The following is a 24,752-nucleotide window of genomic DNA, read 5'->3' on the forward strand; positions in this document are numbered from 1 at the left end:
CCAACAATGTTTTATTTGAAATTGAATTATTAGTAGTTAAACCAAACATCAATAATTCGATAAGTAATTAAAACCTACATCTTTATATTTAACCGAATCCGTTAAATGGTTTTACGACAAACTTTGTTAAACCTTATATCTAGTAACTAGTAATCACACATAATATATTTTACGTATAACAGAAGTATTGTTTACACCTCAGCGAAAACCACAACACACTGGCTATTGCTTACATATGACACGCCTGCAACCCTGATACAGTATCAATTATTGATTTAATATATTTATAGTTCATTTCAAAATTGCTTAGAATTGAATACGATAGTGATGTGTTCGTTTATTGTCTTTTGCCGATTCAGCAGAGCGACGTCTTGCTGCAGCATACACGGCAAGTTTGGACGGAGATGGCAGGCTGGAGTCTCGTGGTCGAACGAGGGACTCTCTCGATTCAGCCGCTGGCAATGAGGCTGATGTAGGCACTGAAGGCAATTTGCGAACAGTGTCGTATGGCAGTGGGGAACTTCTCGACGCCGTGGAAGCTATCGAACCCGATCCATCAGAGTCCTGTAATAAAAATTTGTACTCCACAATCGTGTTTCGTTATCGATAAACAACATTATAAGACCTTTCTAATGAAGCTAAGTAAGCAAAGTACCGTGTACTTTACCGACGCAAGGGTTAATTTACGTCAAATTAGAGAACATAACTTATCCACTTCAATAATAGGATAATCAATAACGCAATCACGAAGTAAATAACCGGCGCAGTGGCCTTTCTTTCGAGTAACACGAGCAATTTTCAATGGATATAAATTTTCCATTCCAATTTTCTCTAATATATAGAGGATAGATTTGCAATATATTTTCTTTCTACCCAATTTCAATACTCATGTTCTAGATAATATACTATACTTATAGTCCACTCATTATATACCTACATTTAAAAAAAGAAAGTGAATTTGCGCATCTATTTTTTGATATATTGTATCCTAGGGGATAACTAGAAAAGCTTAACTTGAGTTATTCGACCAAGATTTCCTATGAGCTTTCGCCGCCATCTTAAAAAAAGGGGTAAAATTTGTTTTTCGGCAATAACTCGGCTATCCGATGAAATTCGGAAATTAAGTCTCTTCGTTCGTTCTTTTCTGGAGAATTATAAGATCTATAACTTTGATCTGAGGTCTTTTTTTATAAAATTTACAGTTTTTGAGAAAAACACGACGAAAAATGTGTCCTGATTTTTTTATTTTATCGATCAATATCTCGATAATGATGCATGATACGAAAAAAATGGTCAAGACTTAATTGTAGAGCATAAAAAAAGTAACAAATAGTGTCTTCTATGTGATTTCCGAATTTCATCCTATAGCCGAGTTACCTATTGCTGAAAAACAAATTTTACCCCTTTTTTCAAGATGGCGACGAAAGCTCATAGGAAATCTTGGTCGAAAAACTCAAGTTAAGGTTTTCAGTTTTCTAGGTATCCCCTACAACATATCAAAAAATTAGAATCGCAAATTCGCTTTCTTTTATTTGCCTGTTTTTCCTACGAAATGAGTGGACTATTACTAGTTCAATCTTATCATCAAAAATGAATCGGTAGCTTTTAGTTAGTCATTCTTGTTAACAAAAGAACCCTACACACATAATCATCAACATCTTTACCAAAAACTATAGGTATTCCAATACATCGTCTACTTACTTTCCTAGCATCTCTATGTTCCAACCGATCATATCTAGTGTTCCTTGTAGACGGTTTCCTCGGCGGGCGCGGCAGTGCAGACGGGGGCGGGGGGAGGCTAGACGAGCGCGTCTGTTGTGACGCCCGGCCTTGTCGTTCTAACAACAATGCTTCTTCACCACGACCGTTACCAGCTCGAGCTCCCACATTACTCAACCCGGGGAAACAGCATAAACCACGCTATGGGATAATACCTTTATTGTAACGAGATAGAAACCTTGAAAAGATTGATCTGGCTTTGACCCAGTTTTTTGATACATTGTCAAATATAACCATTATAAACTATTGTATGCGGGTATGTGTAGTTACAATAACATAATGTTACCTATTGTTTGCTTAGGTACTGAATAAAGTTTACTGTGTTAAGCATAAAGATTAAATTATATTTAGTATGTAACTTGTAATGTGTAGTGTTCATTTTTAATCAGATTTCAAATTAATGTTAATTTATGAACACATTACAAACATGTTAATAAAAGCTAAATTGTTAAATATTTAAAAAAATAATACTCACCCTTTAAAACATAATCCAAAAAAATCAAAGTCTGCAGTTCTTAAATTATAGATTCTAATTTTAATATTCCCGATCCTTATTTTGTTGTTATAGAAAAAAAAAATATGAAACAGTTGAAACTAAAATAAAGTTTTGCTTTGAATAGCACTAATTTAATATGCACAGAATGTGTAATAAACATTTTGTAAAACGGATGTCTTTATTATTCAGCGCTCCCTCGACCTCATAACAAGATTTTTTTATTATTTAAAACAAAAGAGGTCCATAGCCTACACAGTTTCGAACCATTGCAGATGTAATTAGATCGTAATATGGTAATGGAAAGAAGAAAAAAACCTTTATTTTTGGGAAAGAACTTGTTCCTTTTCTTTTATTTACACTAAAGGACTTCTTGCTCTTGAAAAAATGTCTATAGAAACCAAATCTGTGATTGAATTGCTGTAAATCTGTTCCTAAATGTATACGAATATTTTGCACTATATTATTAAATCAAAACACGCTGTTAAAATTTTTCACACAACACAAAGCTTCTATAGTTAACAGCTAATCACTCACTCAAATAACATTAGGGATCAATCAGGTTCAAATTGTCACATTTTTTGGTAGTTTCCTGGAGATCCCAGTATTTCAGAAAATATATTTCATAATAACTTTGAGCCGGCAATTGTTATTTATATGAAGCTAAAAAGCCACTAAATATTAGGTCAATCATTAAAACCACAACAAACAAAACATGTTTTTATTCAAGAACATGCTCTATCTAAAATAAAGCGAATACAAAATATATTAGGATAAGTCAGCGTACACATTCTTAAGAATAGCCTTAAATTAAGCCTCGGAATTAATTGTATATGAGTATATAGCCGTAAATTTGTACAATGTAAATATGCCAATTGTAAAATCTAAAATTCATCTTTTACCAAAGATAACATAGATAATTAACAATATTTAAACAACAAGGTATATAAAGTTCAGATTTGGACAGTCTTACCATCTAAGGCCTCTAAGAAAGGTACAACACTTGCTGATTACTTCTAAAATAAATACGAAAATAAACATTTTTTCTTAACCTATCCCAAATACCGCTCTTTAGAGCTAGCGCGCAAGAGCAACTTTTGTCTCCGCAACTATTTTGTCTCTCCCATCAACTGTATGGGCTAGTAAGAAAGTGCACGCACGTAGCGACGCAACTCCCCATAGAGTTGATGGGGGAGACAAAATAGTTGCGGAGACAAAAGTTGCTCTTGCGCGCTAGCTTTTATAGTCGCTATGTTAATGTCACAGGCATGTTGTTTTAACAAAAACTAATAGAAAATACATTAATAATTAGTTCATATAACGAGACCAGATTTCATGTTAAAACCTTTCCTATAGCAGAAATTATTTGATAGCGGTTATAATACCCAAAAAGTTTCAATATTGAAAAATACACTTTTTTTCCAAACATTCGACAATTTATCATACTTCTTAAAAATAAACATAGCTGCGACAAGAACAGTTCTTACACTAACTTTGGCATATTTTTGTGACCAATGCCTACAACAACAAGGGGTTACATCTTTATACTAACTTAATTACCGTTACGACTAGTGGAGTCAAATTTCTTATGAATTTTAGAGATTCCTAAACGTAGATTTTGATTGGCACCAGTTTATTAATATCAAGGCACCAGATAAGGCACAGAGTATATTTTTTTCGAGACACGTTAACTCAGGAATATATTTTTAATCTTATACAGACTATAAGGCAAGTTACTATTAAATTTAGGAAATTTATAAATATTGCAATACTATTTCAGGAATGTGTTGTGATGTTCTCAAATGGAATGTGTGTATTAGGTTAGATAGCACACACTACACAAATCATCTACTGTGCGATTCAACTAAGAATAGGATTTATTCAGCGCCATTTTGTGACGTTCTAACGAATGATCTAAATTAGAAATAGCGTTTGTATAAAAATTTGTTGTTATCTTCGAGTAAAATTTTAAGGACGCGTCATGACGCGATACTCGTAGGCTACGATTTTGGTATTTTTAAATCTTGCCAAAGAAGTTTCACTTCTGTCACGTGGGCTCGGCACATACGCTCCTTTTTATTAACATCACTGAGGTTCCTATTCTTAGTTGGATCGCATAGTAAGCATTATTAGTGGGCAAAGTTTGTTTTGCGTATTTCATAGTTCAATAGTGTATATATAGCAGCAATTCTTAAAAATATTTTACCATAAAATATATTATGTTGTACAGCATTTATTGTACAATTATACAATGACTTAATATTCAAATTTTAAACTCATCTTACACCCCCTCTTTTTCTATCCGTCATTTGACTTGAAAAAAAAATCGCACTTGGAAATAGCGGTCAACAATATTTCCTATAGAGAAAGTTAGTGTGACCGCAATTAATTGTTATTCTTTGCAATTCCAATCAGTACATTTTATAATTATTCTGTCGCATCCATCTAGCTTACTCCGCCCTTTAATTAAATGAGTATAAAGATGTGGCTGGTTTACATTCAGGCCGTTAATTAAACGGCGGATAAAGTTAGCTGGTTGCGACATATAAAACAGCCACTTTTGTATGTAAGGGTAGGCTCATCTAACTGATAATTATGCATACTTGTTTATACACAACTATTAATTAGTACTAGGAACTTTGATTAACAACAAACAAGGCAACAAAATGGAAACTGTTAAAAACAAATTCAGCACTTTAGACATGACAACTGACAAGCGAAAAGACTAATATTTCCGCATTTAATTATTTTCACTTTACTTTTCCCATATCTTATCGCCCCCAATATTTCTCCCAGTTCCATTTCAAACTGTTAATATTCTTCAAAATTTCTATGTATTGTTAATCAAAGCCCATGCCGCTCAGTAATACGAAGCGTGCGGCGAGGAGTGCGGGGAATGCGGGGAGTGTGATGGGTGTGGTGAATGTGTCGAGTGTGATGAGTGAGGTGAGTGTGTTGAGTGAGGTGAGTGTGAGTGTGTCGAGTGTGGTGAGTGTGTCGAGTGTGGTGAGTGTGTCGAGTGTGTGGGGGGAAGGCGGGCGGCGTCCTGCGGCAGGAAACTCACGGCGGGTACGGGGGGCCGCTCTAGGCGAGATTCTAGCGCTGCTAACTGCTCTTCCAAGCGGAGAGAAGTGCTGTCGAAGCCGCAACCTGTAGGAGGACCAGGCAGGAAATTACCATTATTGACTAGCTGACCCAACAGACGATGTCTTGTCATTGAACGAACTGTTAAACGAGTTTAGTTTACTTTTTTAAGGTTATGAAAAAAAAAATGTTCAAAAACAATTGATTAAAAATTGCCACACATTGACAATAAACACAAGTTATTTTAAGCGTGTTTATGAATGAAATATCTTTCATAAGAAATAGCTTTCTAATGAAATACGATACTTCGTAATACGATAATTCGTATGAGTAAGGCTGGTTGCAGAGCTTGACCGACCATCAGTGCGTACGTCAGTCGCGCTTGTCATATGTATAGAAATTCATAAAACCGTTCATAGCTAGACCGACCATACGCACGCGTATTGTCATGCGCATTAGTGTCATAATCATACACATTGTTGATGCGTTCGTCAGGACCGACGGTACGCACTGACCGTACACAAGCTCTGCAACCAGCCTAAAGGTCACTTCTGTCTCTTTGCGAGGATCAACATCTATCTTATTGAAGTTATATTTATTCCTTTCTTTCTTTCCTGAAACTAATAGAGAGAACAATCAGAGAACTTCCCAAGAACTTACCGCTGCCATTATCATTGTGCGGCGAATAATTACGCCTGGCTAAGTGTCTGTACCGCGCGCCCGACACGCCCGCACCGCTCACACCCTCTGTACTCGAGAACGACGCGCCCGATGATAGACCCACTGGAAATTGTATTTAAAGTTGTTTATCGTTACACATAATTTGAAAATTCGTTGTATTTATGGTATATTTGAATCTAATTTTAATATCAGTATAGTGAAACGTTAATAACACAGAACAGTAAAAACTAATAGAAGTGTGATGTGGGCGTGGCCCACGTGTCACTAGTAAGGTAAGATCACCTAACTTGCTCTCAGTTGTGCGCAGAAAAATATTCGAGTCGGTTGTCAGCTGTCAAACCTTTTTTCCATATTTATTCATTAATAAGGACGTGTTGTTTTGTATTAGAGACCAAAAATGATAGCAGACACAATAATATCAGCAATGGAGGCATTTCATACCATCGGTAAGTCTTATTTTAATTTATTTTAAATATATTTTATGTTATAACTTTGCTTGTCGTAATTTGTCAAAAATTTATAAAAATATTAAGTCAAATTGAACCTTAATCCATAAGAAATTAGTACTAATATAGATTGAACAGCAAACAAGACTTTCTGGAATATTATTGCAATAAACAAACGAATGTCGGATTAGTGATGCATGTGGCGCATATCGACAGTATCGATACTTTAGAAAAGACAATCACTATAAAATATTAAATTTTATTTTATTTTTCCTTAGCTTTCATTAGTCCTATTTATTTACAGATTTTCCAAAGAGGCTAATTTAAAAGAGAAATGGATAAATGCAACGTGACGAGTTAACTGGATGCCGTACAGCACTAAGCAGTCTAACAAAGGCCACCGATACATCAAACCTACGGCAGTTCCAAGATTTAAAATAATGCATAATTTCTGTTTGTATTTTGTAAATATAGATTTATACTATTCTATTCCGTTTTTTATTAAAATATAATAATATGAAAAGACGTACTTAGTAGTAATAAACATACTCCAAAATGTGACACATTATACTATACTCATATAATAGAAAGCAAAAAAAATGCACAAAAAAATATTTATTTGTGAATTATCGATAACAAGGCTGACATCCCTTAGAGCATAGCATCAAGTTAATGTCATTAATGTAGAGTGATACAAATTTCAACCTTATCTTTATGTGTTGAGGTTCAAAGTTATATGTATCGAAAACTAACGCCCTCTGTTGTGGAGTAGCTGAATGTTTTCGAATTTGGAATTTCTGAGCAAAGAGAAAAAAAACAGCTAATATGCCTAGAGATGTTATATTCAAATAAACCGTAACAGGGTGCGTTAGGGTACATATTGAAATGCTGAATTTATAACCTAAGTCAGTTTTTACTCAAATTAAGCTGTCCAATCAAAGGCATAGTTTACTTGTAGTGTACTGTATAACTATCGATTTAAATGTGTGGGTTTGGCGACACTGGGTTTCATACTAATTATGACATTATAGCACTTCTAGTAGTTTTTACTGTTCTGTGGTTAATAATGTTTATGTGACATTTTATAATATTCGACATCTAAACATGTTCTGACAGGAAATAGTGACCACTATTTTGACAACTATTCATCCTGAAAAATATTAAACCAAAAGTTACGTCCAACAAAGGTATAATAATTTATATGTTCGTTCGATTTAATGCCAAGAGATGTGACTAATTGTAGTCATACCTAATTCTTCCCGACTGGAGTTGTTCCTCAGTGAAGCACCGCTCGTATGTTTCTGCAGAACTTTGATCATTGCGTCACGTTCAGCTACCTTCGACTCCAATTCCTTTACCCTAGAAAAATAACAAAGAAACACCAATATGTAATAAAAATAAATAGTTTATGCAATAAACCGACTCGAAGGACCGTAAAAAAATTCAGCACGCATTACACGAATGCGCTCAAATTTATTTCCTCGTATTGTAATAGGAACAAAATCGCATATTATTTCATTGATTTTTGCCGTGTCTTGTGTATGTTTAACTTTAAAATATTATTTTTCTTGCTTCTTAATTGTTTCGAAAATATAAACAGATTATTCAAATATTTGAATACAAACCTGCTCTCTAGATCAGCGACTTTCTTCTGTGCGGAGTGAAGTTCGTCCATGTGCCGTATCTTCTCACTGCGCACTTCAGCCATTAACCGTTCCGATTCTGCTGACGTCTTTTCCAATGCCGCTATTTTTGCATCTCTGTTGTGGATTAGTTTTTAAGAATTTAAAATTGATTACATAATACATTTTATATTTAAAATTGAATGTAGCCTTTGAATTCTTATTTTTATTTGTGATTCGGGTCAGTTATATTCACATTGTTCTAACAACTTTGCAACTGTATAAAAAAGTATTGGCATATAATCTAAATAATAAAATTAAAACTTATTTCATTGGAACTCTGTCACCAACATTCTCATCTTTCTGTTTGCATTCTATACCTACTGAATTCACCTGATGATGTACTATTTAACTGTCGCGTATTGTACATATGTACTCATTTCTGTTTACATTGTACGCTCCAGCTCCCAGGTGTGATGATGAATGTGTTTATCCTTCTCTACGTATAGTTACGCGCACACACAAAGCCGGAGATACCAATAAAACATCTCTTGTAAAGCATCTCGCTATCTATGGACGTGTTTTGTTCCAGGAAAATGTGTGTTCCGCCACCGGCAAACGACAAAGCAACGAGTCACTTCACGAGGTTCACTCCGTGAGAACCCACCTTAGTGTCGCCGCACACGAGCCACTCACGAGAGCCACAAACACTGTCACGAGAAGTTAGAAGCGTGTAGCGTGTGACGGCCTCCAGCGTCAACCGTGTGTGGCGAGTCCATATAAAATGTATGAAAAGTACAGGAAATATACCGGTGGCGGCATTTTGTGGCCGATGGCCCGTGTGCCCCTAGAGCGGCCGTACACGGGCAGTTCGAGCAGTTAACGGCTGAGCGACGTACACGTAGGGCATGCACCCGGGTTTACCCGGTTCCGAAAAACCCGGGTAAACCCGGGTTTCTTGATGATCTTGAGAACCGGGTCTAAATAGTATGAAACCCGGTTCTCCCGGTTCCGACCAAAATATTAAAATATAAAGTATTATTTATATTTTGCTGCATTATTTTACCAAATTTATTGTATCTGGCAACGGCAGACTCACGTGCATCGCGAATTTTCGTGCCACGCCTCAAACGTGGCTCTAATTGGTCTAACCTCAGATGCTATAAGTTTTCTACGGTTGTATGACAAACAAAAATTAGGCTACAAAAATTAATATTTTATTAGATTTGTCGTGAATTTGAAAAGCTGTTGATTTAACTGTTTCATATAATGATCCAGTCATGTTTTTGTTTTGGTATCAAGCTGAAATTTATATCGTCTTCGGTCCCTTTTATGTGAAAAAGTCAAACTCACAAGCCAACGCATCAAAAGATACAAACGTAAATGCTGAAAATTTTCGCAAATTTCGACATTCGCATGGGACTCAAATTCTACAGCTGGCTACTTTTCATGAACACAGAGCCTTTAAATTTGGTAAAAGTAACACAGATAAAGGAAAAATTGCTAGAAACATAATAAAAGACCCATCAGGTACTTTTACAGTTACTTTTGTTTAATTTCGTATCTGCTCGAGCTGTCGCTACAAACCACGCAGTTGACGGCTTGAAGCGGTCGCGACGGCTCGAGCACCCGTGTACGACAGTGAATGAATGTCCATAGTTCGCCACACGCCCGCGCCGCCCCCCGGCCCGCCCGACCCGCCGCCCGCCGACCCGCCGCACGTGCACTCACTTGGGTATGGAGGCGGCGGACACGGCGGCCTGGCGCAGCGCGGCCTCCTCCAGGTAGCGCTGCTCCCACTTGGCGCACTCGCCCTCCAGCGCCAGCAGCCGCTCGTCGCGCTCGCGCAGCTGCCGCCGCAGCTCCGCCTGCTCGCCCGCGCCGCCCCCCGGCCCGCCCGACCCGCCGCCCGCCGACCCGCCGCACGAGCACTCGCGCTTGCTGCACAACATACACAATAGATTATAATATGCATATTATTACTATACGCTGCACGACACGCTTCTTTACATCAACACTAAAAATGCACACCAGATTCTTGCTTTTATTACGACCATGTAATCTCACATAGTACAGTAAAAAAGTAAGAAAAACATTGATTTGACGAGACAGCGGGACACAAAACAAAGTAAAAAGAAAACACATACGAATAACACCAAAGAAAAAGATACAAAAAAAAATGAAACAGCAATAAAAGAGTGTCACTATGCACGTACACTTGAACTTACACATTGGCACAACACTTATTTTTTACGGGAACGAAAATTTCCAACCAAGTAATTTATAAGATTATTCCATTCAAACTATTAATCCTACTACTATACAGGGTGACCCACTATAGGTATACTAAGCGCGAAGGGACTTGTAGTTTTGCATACACTGGTCACGTAAAAAATACTCAAATAACAAAATTATGTCAAAAAATGTTTGCAAAAGTATACACAATTTTAAGAATTCATCTATTTGAAAAAAAAAATGCGTCTGGAATTTTATAAGTATTTTTACGTACTCAGCGTATGCAAAACTATAATCTACTTTAAGCTTAGTAACTCGTAACTCATCCCCCGGAATCACAGACACAATAGAAAATCTATTGTGTCGTGGACCGATCGGGCCGCTGGGGGCTCAATGGGTTAGTATACCGAGGGTGGGACACCCTGTATACACAAATAAATAACAATTTTATTAAATACATCGCATCTAGTCTCCTCACCGCAGCGTCTGCAGCTCCTTCTCGAGCTGCGCGCGCAGCTTGCGCTCGGTGTGCTCGCGGCGGTCGGACGCCTGCTGCAGCGACGCCAGCGCGCGCTGCAGCCCCATCACGCGCTCCACGTACCCGCTCGCGTGCCGGCACTGCGACCAAATATATTTACATTTTGCTATTTTTATGAAAATCAAGGCAATTTTCGAGGTTTTAAAAAACTCCTGAAAAATCTTCAATAAATAATAATTCCAAATTAGTGAAAAAAAAAAAACATTTTTTTTCCATGAGGCCATTTTTGAGGCACACAAATTTTCCCGAAACATTGGCGAAAGTTATGACTCCAAACACAAAAAGCATTAAAATTCTACAAAAAAATTGTTTGTTTCAGGAAAAAACTAAAAACCGGCCAAGTGCGAGTCGGTCTCGCGCACTGAAGGTTGTATATAAACGTTTTTCTCTAATAATTGATTGAACATAATAAAAAACGATAAATCTAACCTCCTCCTCGAGCCGTACGACGTTAGCCTGCGCATTGGTCAGCGCAGTGTCCAGTATGTCGATGTGTGTGCGCTGCTCTTGTAGCGTTGCTCGTTGTGCAGACATCTCTATCTCTTGCCGTTCTTTCGCGCATGCCAACTCTTTGTCTGTAAAAAAAATACAACTATTTAATGAATAACAAAACAGAGAAAAATTACAGGAACTTTAAAAGCTAAAAAAACATTGCAGTAATTTTCTAAAATAAATAACTGGCAAAAGCATAAAATATTTAATGTATTAAATACGAATATAGGGCAATAATATAATGCTCATTTATTCCGAAAAAATCTCTGTTTCTGCAAAATGAAAAACAACTCATATAAAAACAGATATTGTTCATTAATAAGAGAAAATGATTTAAAAAAACATACTTTGTGTGATGAGTTGTGCGATAAGCATCTCCCTGTTCTGCAATTCTTTCCGCAGCGCCTCGCTGTTGCTGTCGCCATCTGTGCGCACGCCTTGTGACAGGAGTTCCACCTAAAAGCGTAATTCGATAAAATATATAAGAATTCAAACATCTATGAATTCAAATATAAATTTATTTTCACCCAATACTTCGTATTCATGTAAAATTAAGTGTAAAAATATAAAATACAAAGACTTGTTTGAATGTTTTTATAAGTACTCTCATCTATTACTTTAAAAATTAAAACTCAGAAAAAATTAATCTCAATTCTGCGAGTAAGATTTGTCCGAACAATAAACAGCTAGACCACATAAAGCTTCGTCCACACACCACCCAGTCAATCCCTACAAAGCACGATCCACACGTACCTGATGCTTGAGTGCACGGTTCAGCTCATGCAAGCGGCGACAATCTGCCTGAAGACGCACACGCGCAGCGCGCTCAAGTCGCTCACGTCGCTCACAAGACCCCACTAGTTCTTCATGCGCTGTGCGGACTTTTTCTACTTCTTCTTCCAACTGTAGACAAATAGATGATATTTTACTGTTGGTTCGTTTAAATAAAGTATGCCATAGACAAACATCAAGCATGTTTCACTACACGTGTTTTCAAGCAAAAAATCCGATCACTGATGCAACACATCGTTGGGATTATTCGATGATTAATGAAGGATGGGATGTATTCAATCGAATGGCAAAAATCAGGCTTGCCGCATGCACACATTTTAATTTCGTTAGACTTAAGAATTAAGCCAGATAAAATAGATAACATGTATCCACGAAAATTGACGGCAGAGACCATCACAGACAACGATGGTTACCCACTGTATCAGCGTCGATCGCTAATATTAATATTTATTTTGTATCATTTATATTACGTTCGTCAAAGCCCAAATTAGTTCAGCTAAAAGGTACGACATTCATTGCCTGGGCGGTACGAAGTTCACCGGGTCAGCTAGTAAAATACAAGTAAGAACAACGAGCCGTGTAGAATTTCATACACAATTTGTTCTAGTTAAAATACAACATTCCAATTGCAATAATAAACATTTTCATGTGCGCATGCCGCCCACATTATTTCTGATTTGAGTAGATATAATTTTGATGAATCCAACGATATTTCCAAAGTACTGTTAGCGTATTGTTCACATTGACGAGGTCATCTCAAAAAAGGCACAAGGTTACAGGAATGAATCACAATTCGAGATTCAAGTGCAATGTACCCAGCTGTTCATTCAAACTTCATGTGACGTAGTTACAAACCAAAATAAATATTACTCACGATTAAAATTAGTTGTACGAGGAATCACACGATCATACGAGCAATATAAGCCAAATTATTTTTTAGTTTTGTAATCGTGAGATCATTATCAGATTTTAGAGAAGTGTAGTCCTTTACATTTTTTTACTACCCTTAAGAGCCGAAAAATAATGACATTTCGCTATCAACAAAATCGTAATAGGCGAGCGTAGAGCGGCCGTACACGGGCAGCTCGAGCAGTTAACGGCTGAGCGGTCGCAACTGCTCGAGTAGTCCGTGTACGGCAGTGAATGAATGTCTTTAGTCCACCGCGGGGTCGCGGCTTCAAGCCGTCGGTCTCAAATGCTTGAAGCGGTCCGTGTACAGCCGCCCTTAGACTTACAAAAATAATTGATGGACAAACTAAATTCGAATATTATGTATTTTAGCTGTGTAGCTTACACGCGGCTTTTTATTATCATGTAAATATCGCTGAATTAAATAGATAATGAAAACAGTATTTTTTATTTCTGTCTATAGAGTACATGAACATGAACGCATCATCTGGTTCGTCCACAGATCTCCATGACTACACTAGCAACTGCAAATCTCTCCAAAACTACTTCTGACCACTACACCAGCCACAGCAATTCCTTCTAAAACATTCACTAGAGAACACACTAGAATGTACCTTCGAAGTCTTAGCAACCCGTTCACATGCATCAGCCAACTGCCTCTTAAGCTGGTGGTTCTCTGCAGCTAATGCATCTAGTACTGCTGTGAACGCATCATCAGCTTCTTCCACAGATCCTTCGCCACCGCTGCACCAGCCGCTTGATTCTGAGCCACCTGGTACTGCGCGAACGCCGACGCTGTAAGGGTGGAGAATTAGTATAGTAAATAAAAAAAGCAGGAAGGAAAATAAAGAGATTTTCGATTTAAAAATACTTTATTAGTGCATAAAAATAAATAATCCAATGAGGGTAGTTGAAAATCTTAGATGCGCAATCACTCAAAGTAGGTTATTGTATTAGAAAATTTATGTCGAAAATTGAATGAAAAAATAAACAAAAAGTTATTACTTGTAACAAAATATTAAAATATAATCAGTAAATCTACACACCTAGTCAAATCCGGCTGCGACCTCGACAAGTTCAACTTCTCCTTACTGAGCTTGGCTTTAGCTTTGCCTTTTATCCGCTCCTCCCTTGTTTTAACGGGTGCCCGCGGGGAGTGCGGTGACGCGGGGGGAGTGGTCCCGCGGGGGGTTGGTGATTGTGCCACTTCCTTTGCTAGGTGCTTTAGTACCGATGATTGGTTGAGAAAGTCGTCGGGGATTTCTGTTATTTCCTGTAATGGAGAATGTCGGTGATACTGGCTCTAGTGAATGTACGAAATAGTAGGATTTTCTTACGGCTTTTAATAGGTGTTGAAGTGGAAGCTATATGATTTACATTTTAACAAGAAGAAAATATAAATAAAATCAATTTCTATACTAAACGTCATACAAAACTGAACAGCTGTTTCTATTATCACATAATAACAACAGCAAAATGATAAGGTTAAATTTTTTTGCTTGAAATAAACAAACATAAATACCTGAACGCCATGATCAGGAGGGCTTGTATAAATCCTTTGACCTCCAATATCAATATAATTAGCACTAGCAGTAACCTCTTGTTGTTTATGAATCTTCGGTAAAGGTATACCACTCGGCTTCTTAGTACCATCAGATTTTTTAAGCGTATGGTATGGTGAAGATTGTGTGTTTGAATGTTTCACTTCACTATTGGTTCGTTCGTGTTCTCTAAAAAAAATGTTTAAAGAAATTACAGGGTACAATGAATTTGAATCAGTAAATTACCATAACATTTCACAATTAACTGGTTCAAAACTAAAGTATGTGCAGTCTAGTAATTGATGTCAAGTAATTACTTATTACCATTAATTTACTTTAATTAAGTTAGTAGAGAATAAAATAATAATTATGCAGATTTTTTATAATGATAACATTATTACCGAATCGGCGTAGGTCTAGACGACCAAGAATCATCTTGATTATGTATTATAAGTGTATTGTAAGATGAAGAGGACACGTCTAAGGAACTTCGATTGCTGTTACTACCACCAACTGAATCCTTCAGGGAGTTGCGGTTACTTCCAGAAACACTATCCTAAGAAACACAAATAAGAATAAACATTTTGATAAAGTAAAACTGAAATACAATAAAATTAAAATGTCAGGTGTAATAAATAAATAAATCACATTTAAAATCCGTAAAAAATTATATAATCTAAATCTTTGTAACTAATAACATTTTGTTTCATAAAATTCACATTCAAGATAATCAACTTTTTAAGAAAGGTACAGTTCAGTTTAAGGACATGCATTCTTTTAGTGAAAGTTGCATACCAGTATTACATAAATGTGAGAACATTTATGACACATTAGGTCACTGCTAATTACTGAAAGCAGTATAGTAATTAGTATAAATTTTAATTTAATTTAGTAGAATTTTTTATTAAATGTTTTAAAATCAATTAAAATATTAATCTACAAATCTTTGTATTATATTTAGGAAAGAAATATTCAACCTACATTTTCTTATGGGGTTATTGCACTAACGTCTAACATTCTATGGTTTTAATAAAGATGTTATATTATGTACATGAAAATATCATTTATATAGACACTATATTTTACCTTTAAGGAATTCCTATTGTTATTGTTTTGGCTTTGATTTTCTTGCCCTTGAGGTTCCACCCTTGCTGTATGTCGGACAACATATCTCTCTTCTCTAGATAAGTTCTCATTAGATGTGGAAACATCTGTCTCACTACCAGATAAACTTTGTGGAAAATTGTTTGGCACTGTTATAAATAAATAAAAAATAATATTATATATACCTACAGTCACAAGCAGCCTTGATTTATGAATATTTATTAGATGTAAAATATGTCTTATATAAATAATAGCACAGACTAATAATAATATACTACGTATACAACAGACGGTTCACTCCATACAAAAAAAGTTGCACTATGAATTTGCGCAATTAAAGCGCCAGTGGGGAAAAAACGTACTACATGTTCGATTATATCTCTTGGTCTTTTGCTTTTAACACACTAGATGGCACGTTAAACACAGACTTGAAGTTCTTTTCCTTCCAGAGCCACTAGATGGCACTAATGTAAATATATGTACACGGTGTACCTTTTATTTTCAAGTCTGTGGCGTCAAGTGTCAATCACACAGAACAAATATACTCTAGGTCAATCAACATAATAATAAAAATAAATACCTACTCGGATTTTTAAATAAACAAAGTAAAATGACTTATTTAGTCACAGAGTACATTATTATGACTGGTATTTAGTTCACTTTATTTACGAGATTCTGTCAAAACCAAAACGAGAAGCTTTGTTTGTTTTCGTTTTTAATTGTTGACTAATATTTAAAAAATAAGTGCTAAATATGGTTTATGGATGGACTGTGAGGTTATGTAGAATCTACAGGCAGAAAATAAGCTTTATATGGTAAACTGATATTTTCTCAGAACATAAATTTTTACAAACATGATTTTTTAATGATTGGTTTATGGATTTGTAACCCAATATAAGATTGTTTTATTACAGACTTATTGCTTACGTTCGCAATAACAAATTTGTTCAAGAGAGGAGAAGAATTAATCCATCCCAAATGTAAATAATAATACGATTCTCCACAAAAACATTGTAGACACAAGAAAGGGATTTCTACATTTGCTACTAAGAAGGATATGGGATCATGAAGGATTTCATCTGTTTTAATACCAGTAAAATGGAATGAGCGCCGTGGCCGTGACTGTGTTTGGTACATAAAGAATGACAAACATTCAACTTGAAATTATGAGTGCATTACGGGCAAGGGCACAATAAGTTGCCCTTTGACTAAGATGTACTTAATTTTAAGGAACACGAAAATGGATGGCTAGAATAGGTATAATCGCATACATAGTATTTATTTCTAGTCTGTTGTATAAATAATCAAAGACTACAAAATATAATGAACTATGTCTTTAATATTAATTCTACAGTTTACAGTGTACTGTGTAGTGTGTAATCTATTGTATGTGTGCATCTAGAATATATAGTCCTGTTGTTCTACAGTTTAAGCAGTTCAATACAAGCTTACAGTCGAGTCAAGTGTTTCACTAACCACCAACCATTGCATGGCAACCCTGCCAGTTTTGTAAATTGTAGTCTACCTAACCTGACTGTTGGTTTTGATTTGTATCACACAAAAAATACTATACCAAATTTCAAGAAATAAGAATTAAATATTTGATTAAATTTTACTACTATACAGGAGCTTATACATGAAACATGACCAAAGCAGGGCTTTGGAGAAAGTGTGTATGGACAAAGACCACAATACATATGGTGCGGACAACTGCATGAAAAGCATGCAGTAAGAGACATTAAATAAATAAATAAATAAAACACATTTATTGTCAAGATCACAACACGAGATACATTTATAAACAAAGGAAAAACAAAAAGAAATAAAAAGAAAAATAATTAAATAAAAATAATCTTATTCCTAAGAAGTGAGTGACCTGATAAATGGAGCCAACTCAGTATATGATGGCAATGTGATTAATACCTTACCACCACTGATTTTCAGTGACCCCAAGTGACTATTGGAGTTTCAGTCTAGAATTGTATATAATGATAATTTAACATGAGTATATTATGTGAAAGATATATTTCTATTAATATGATAGATACTAATAAATAAATACATCAGTTAAAACATGTACTATAGGTAGCTGGTAGATATAATATCAGTATGTAATTATGTATATACTTAATGTAAATAAATAAAATGTAATTATGTATATGTTACCGGAAATGTATGAAATCAAGGAATTTTCCAAATTCCTTGACAATTCCTTTACAATTAACAAATCCTAGTGGTTTAAGGACGCTGTCACAAATCTGCGTTACTCAAATTTAGGTATCTAACGTCGCCACGTGGTTCGCGGGAACATCACGCTCACGTAAACATAGCGCTAAGCGCATTCCATTTTATAGACCATCTTCATACTTGATATTATTTTTAATTTATTACGAATTTTAAAAATTCATTTTTATACTTTTATAAGTTACTAGGTAGGTACAATTATTGTGATAAGTATGTTAGTAACTAACTTTAAAAAAAGTGTGTGTTTTACAAAACCTCTAGGAATTGTATGCAATATCTAGAAGCTTTTTAAGAAATGTTTAAAATATGTACTTTTTTAAGAATTATCATACATATTATTATGTTACCGGCAATGTATTAAATCCGGCATTGTATACAATTCTTAGAAAATATGTATGTATGTTATACCGAGTTACGGTCCGAATTAAATAAATTAGATTCGTCACATTACCTAGGAAATCTGAACTTTTCCTAAGGAGCAAACACATATTTTGCAAATGTGGATGGTTTTTGGGGAAGCTATTACCCGAGGTCAAAACTAAAATCCAAGATGGCGCCGACGAAAATTTTACATCTTTTCGTCATGGGTGTCATTTTCATGGTTTTTGGGGTAGCTATTAAACAATATGAGGTCAAAATTAAAATCCAAGATGGCGCCGACGAAAATTTTACATGTTTTCGTCATGGGTGTCTTTTTCAAGGTTTTTGGGGTAGCTATTAACCAATATGAGGTCAGAACTAAAATCCAAGATGGCGCCAACGACGATTCCTAAACATTTATTTCAATGCTCTTTAAGATTATTTCTCTCTCTCTCTCTCGTAGTATATAAGAATTCGACTATACAGGGTGCCCCACTATCGGTATACTAAGTGCTAAGGGACTTGTAGTTTTGCAAACCCTAATCACGTAAAAATACTTAAACAACAAAATTACATAAAAAAATTTTGCTAAATTTTTCCTGAAAATCCATGTTTTCTTCTCTAACTTCGTGCAGCCGGCATATACCGTTTCGCTAATGTGATTATTTTGTCTATGAAAACATAATTAAACGATAGCTCACGTGCGAGTGACAAAGTTGGGCGGGTTGCATTTACGGGGTGTACCGTGTACACAAAGAGTTTTATGAATTAATCTAATTGAAAAAAAAGATACACCTGGCATTTTATAAGTATTTTTTACGTACTTAGCGTATGCAAAGCTATAACCTATACAGAGTATGAGTGAGTATGAGTATTTTAAAGAGATACATCATTTAAAGAGACACACCTAAAACCACAAAAATGACACCCATGACGAGAATATGTCAAATTTTTCGTCGGCGCCATCTTGGATTTTAGTTTTGACCTCATATTGGTTAATAGCTACCCCAAAAACCATGAAAATGACACCCATGACGAAAAGATGTAAAATTTTCGTCAGCGCCATTTTGGATTTCAGTTTTGACCTCATATTCGTTAATAGCTACCCCAAAAACCATGAAAATGACACCCATGACGAAAAGATGTAAAAGTTTCGTCGGCGCCATCTTGGATTATAATGTTGACCTCATATTCATTAATAGATACCCCAATAACCATGAAAATGACACCCATGACGAAAATATGTAAAATTTTCGTCGGCGCCATCTTGGATTTTAATTTTGACCTCATATTGTTTAATAGCTACCCCAAAAACCATGAAAATGACACCCATGACGAAAAGATGTAAATTTTTTGTCGGCGCCATCTTGGATTTTAGTTTTGACCTCATATTCGTTAATAGCTACCCCAAAAACCATGAAAATGACACCCATGACGAAAAGATGTAAAATTTTCGTCGGCGCCATTTTGGATTTAAGTTTTGTCAAATTGCTTTACCCCACCAATCCGTTCAACAACCCATAAAAAAGGGGATCTCAGTCAACGTAATTTTTAAAACATAATTTTAAATTACAAATAATTTGAATATGAAACTTATACAGTTTACTCTTACTTATAAAGTATCAAATATTTCAAATCACAAAAACGACAGTGCACGCACAATAATCTTTTTCTTATTCGTTTTTATTTTTGGGACGAGGAGCGATACACCCGTCCTTCCAAGAGCGCTTCTGAGCGCGGTCTGACGACCCGCTAGAGCAAAATGTATGAAGAAATCAACAAGTATTTTTAATTTAGCTAATAATTGAAATAAAATTTTGATTTAGATACAAAAAAATTATCATAATCTATAGACAATAGACAATAATCTATAAAGGACTATATATCCCTCAATAATGTATAGGTAAGAAGATAGATTAGGCTTTTACTTTTCTTAAAATGGTACCGTTTTAGACCCCATTTTTTTGCATTTTATGCGATTATTGTGCTGGGAAAATCGTATTTCAGCGACAATTTTGTATAACGTCGTACAATTTTTATAAGATGAACGTAGAGCTGAATATATTATCTTTAAATTAAGATATTACTATGTTCTCACGTGTAATTGCTTTAAGTTAAAATGGTACCGAAAAACAGCGTGTTTTTGTAAAAATCCGTAATAGCACCCTTAAGATCCGAATATAAGTCGAAATGCAACGGCGTGATAATAGAATGAGACCAATTTTATAATAAACTAGCAGTCCGCCCCGGCTAATAACAATATGTTCATATTATCTTACTAATTAACATTTCTTAAATCAACTTATATTCAATCAAATCAAATTTTCATTTGGTAAGTAATCAGTCCCCTCGTCCTGCTGACCCCGTGTACATGTCGCAGTCGGATTGTATAATCCGCCGTATTACAAACAGCCGGCATTTTGTAATATGCCGAAATTCGTCTTTTTCAAAAATTCTACAAAAAGACGGTCGCGAGCCGACGGAGCCCCACGAAGTGGGGCTCCTATTTCTGTATAGTTTTAAAAAACACGAACCTAACCTAACCCACCCCCTTATCCAAACCAAAAAATTCTGATTACGAATTTTTGGCATATTACAAAATGCCGGCCGTTTGTAATTCGGCGGATTATACAATCCGATTGCGACATACATACCCCTCGTCCCGCGTACCTTCCAATATCTTAGATGTTTTACATTTCCGATTGTTAGTTAGGAAATGTATAGATTTCCTAGGAAATGTGTACTATAAAATGATTTATTTCACACATTTCCGTGCGATTTTAGGAATTACATACATTTCCTAGGAATTTTATACAATGACGGATTACATACATTTCCGTTAACATATACAATGTTTATAATAATTAAGTATAATGATAAATAGGCAGAAAATAAATGTCTATATAATGTTATGTTATATTATAACCAGTAAATAAAATAAATATTTAATTAAAGTTTATGTGTAAACTGTAATTCGATACAAATGCACTAAGGGTTAGAACAGGATTTTAAAATATGTTTCCGGTATTGGAAACGAAAATTATTAATATTTGTCAAACTGGTTAATGGTGGTGGAATGTTGTTCCAACACAGTGGCATTGTATCGAAAGCTACCCTTGAAAGCTGCTGAGTGGTGCTTGGGTATGGACAGCTGTTTACAGTTTGCAGACCTGGTTACTTCGTTCACCTACCCATAAGAAGCTACAGCAAATGTGATGCTTCCTTGTGGATTATGTATATCTACAGATCACCCATATTTGGCAATCTCGCTTCACCTAATGGCCTTGTCTGTTCAAGCCGAAATGAATTAATTACCTACTGCAAAAATTAAATAATTTAGATTACCTGGAAAGGACAAGGAAAATAAACTTTAAACAAGTGTTCGACCGATTATTACCAAGTAGGTAAATAAATTAATGACAAGACAAGGTAATCAATTAATGCTAATAATTTCCTAAAGAAAACATTTTTTTCAAAATTTTCACATAATAGGTACTTAACTAGGTACTAGACTCAAAAGTTTATGATAAGTCAATGAATGATAAATAGAATATGTTTAAGTAAAATGAAGTAGTTTATTTTACAATAAATTAATCTTATAAATTACCAACTTTCATTCTGCGGCTTCAACCGTGTGCCTTATTCAATCCCTGTTCCTACCCCTTGAATCCTATTTATGCAACAAAATTGAGATGTCCTTTTTCAACATAGGTAGGTATGTACATATATCGAAATTTCCGTCAAAATCGGTTCAGACGCGTGCGGGAATACCTATTTTCTCGTGGTCCCACTATTTTGTCCTACTATGACGGAGTAACTTTCGTATTTATCTACAAAACAGAAATTATTTGATTGTTTGTATGGGATAGGATCCGAAACTACTGGACTGATTTGAAAAATTCTTTCATCATTCGAAGCAAAAATTATACCTACCTGATGAACATAGGCTACTTTTTATAACGGGACAAGTGATAACTGCGTTAAAAACAACCGACTTCAAACTTGCACTTGCAAAATTTACAAATACCTACAGACAAAAATGCTCATAAAATAAAAACTACTGGGCCTATCCGAATAAAATTTTTATGGGACCAATTCGACACCATCCCGCATCGAACAAAAAAAGAATCACGTAAATCGGTTCAGAAACCTCGGAGTAATCGGTGTACATACATAAAAAAAAAATATACCGGCCGAATTGATAACCTCCTCCTTTTTTTTGAAGTCGGTTAAAAATACTTCATTCGGGAATCGATGTCGAAATATTTAATTTTAGGCGCATAAAGAAAAAAAAACGCAAAGGATCATTCAAAACCTTTTCTACGGTTTAAACACAGGTTTAAATCTCAAAACTTTTTGGTTCATACTTCATATAAAGGTAATCTGATAGGATTATCTAGAAAATAAAACAAGATGACGTAGGTAGGTATTTAACTTTAGTTTCGATTTATTATCATTAATGATGATTTCTTGATATTCTTAACGACGCGGTTGGCGCAGTTGTAAAGTAACTGCCTACTGAGCCGACGGTCCCGGGTTCGATCCCCGGTCAGGGCAAATATTTGTGTGATGTACTTGATTATTTGTTTTTGGGTCTGGGTGTTATCTATATATGTATTTATAAAATATTATATTATTTGTATACGTAGTATATTATTATTAGTCTGTGATATTATATTTATCGTCGTCTAGTACCCACAACATAAGCCTTAATTGAGATTACTGTGGGACTAGGTCGATTTGTGTAATATTGTCCTTTAATATTTATTTATAATTTATATATAATTAAATGTGACTAGAAATAATATACTTACTACGGTTTAAGTATAGGTTGTATCGTAGTATATTATTATTAGTCTGTGGTTGTATATTATTTTGTAATGAGATCTTGCAATCAAATATTCACACAATCTCGCAAGTTTTCCGACAATTCATTTTTCGTATGAAAATTATCAATACACTAGGTACCTACCTAATATAGGCCGCTACAGGAACGCAGTTTGTAATAATTAATAACGGCTTTAACCCATTTACAATATTTTTATAGGTGGCAAAGGCAATGAGACTATGTATTAAAAACGTAGTATATTATTATTAGTCTGTGGTCTGTGATAATATTATTATTAGTCTGTGTTAAAAACGTGAAAAGTAACGTAAAAAGTCTGTAGTGCCATCTATTATTCGTTTAGCATCGCCAAATCGGAGGAGAATAATTTGTTTATAGTAGTTTCATGAGATGGCGTTGTTTTGAATATAAACTTTTCTGTAAAATTAGTTAAAATCGAGCGAAAATGAAATTAAATAGGTAGGTTCCATTTACAAAAGTATGTAAAAAATTATAAAAAGCAATGAAATTGCAATTAAATCTAATTTTATTTTTTGCTGGTTAAAATGATACACTTAGCGGCATCTATTGGTAGTCGGATGGCATTAATCCAGTTTTGTATGTAATGAACCAGACATGATAATAGCAATTCATAAAACATTTAAGGTTAAGATTAACCAAATATATTTATGTACAAACATGTTTTATGGATTTCCTTGAACGGATTTACTTGAATTATAATATCTAAACATCTGAAATATATTATTTAAAATGCTTAAGAGAAAAATTACGTGCTATTGATTGATAATTAAAGCTTAATTAAAATGATCTGGGTTGAAGAAGGCCAATTTTAATATTAAGGATATTTCCAGCAGATGAGTCACAATTCCTTTTTTTGCCTTCAATATAAATAAGCATAACTGGCTTATATGTAATTTTGTTTAAATATTGTGATTAATAAAAGCGAAGGACTGTTTTGAGGTCAATGGACCAGTCCTAATTATTTTAATATTATTTAGAAATGGGTTGGATTATTCATTACAATTCTTTTATAAATAACGAAACATTTTTTATATAGGTATGTTTATTAAGTATATTTCTATTATTATTTCGTATTACTCACCAGATTGTTTCTGTGTTCTTTGCATGTTGTTAGCGAACGATAAAAATCGTCCTGATGGTCGCATGGAACCCATGTTTATCGAGGTTTATGTCGCTCTGTACACACTTAAATATGTAGATATCGTATCCTGCAATTTGAGCATTTGAAAGGGCATACTTATGCTCAGTACATGTGATTGTTTTTACAATTTCCAATCATGCACTTTCGTAAGAGTACGCCATGAACGCGATTCTGTTAGGATCATATATCATAATACTAGATTTAATAGCACACAACTCTTTTAAATCTTACATTTCAAAGATAAATGAGTCAAAAATAAGTAACTATTTTATTTTTTGATAAAAAAAGATTTATCAACTAAAAAATAAAAATACAGAAATTGACAAGTATTAAATTCCTCAATCCTCAGCTGTCATTTTCATAACTTTTTCTGTTTACTATTAGCTAGTTCCGACAGGCCTAGATACAAGCAGAAGTGGCAATT

The 24,752-nt window shown here is 34.9% G+C and overlaps 1 protein-coding gene and 1 long non-coding RNA gene across 2 annotated transcripts; one reads left to right on the plus strand and one right to left on the minus strand.

The window, feature by feature from the left end:
- Positions 1–293: 293 nt before the first annotated feature.
- LOC123692984 (angiomotin-like protein 2) lies at positions 294–24,691 on the minus strand. Its single transcript, XM_045637849.1, has 17 exons — positions 24,269–24,691; positions 15,699–15,865; positions 15,014–15,168; positions 14,594–14,801; positions 14,118–14,344; positions 13,686–13,866; positions 12,124–12,273; positions 11,718–11,826; positions 11,308–11,453; positions 10,819–10,958; positions 9,837–10,046; positions 8,109–8,243; positions 7,733–7,842; positions 6,017–6,139; positions 5,337–5,422; positions 1,702–1,920; positions 294–564 (listed from the first exon to the last, which is right to left on the minus strand). The coding sequence occupies exons 1-17, from the start codon at positions 24,339–24,341 to the stop codon at positions 307–309; spliced, it is 2,697 nt and encodes an 898-aa protein (XP_045493805.1). The 5' UTR covers positions 24,342–24,691; the 3' UTR covers positions 294–306.
- On the plus strand, positions 16,273–17,171 carry LOC123693016. The gene is made up of 2 exons (XR_006751636.1): positions 16,273–16,531; positions 16,631–17,171. It is a non-coding gene; the product is annotated as an uncharacterized LOC123693016 (long non-coding RNA).
- Positions 24,692–24,752: the final 61 nt, after the last annotated feature.

Source organism: Colias croceus, chromosome 7, assembly GCF_905220415.1.
Source record: "Colias croceus chromosome 7, ilColCroc2.1".
Taxonomy (NCBI): Eukaryota; Metazoa; Arthropoda; class Insecta; order Lepidoptera; family Pieridae; genus Colias; species Colias croceus.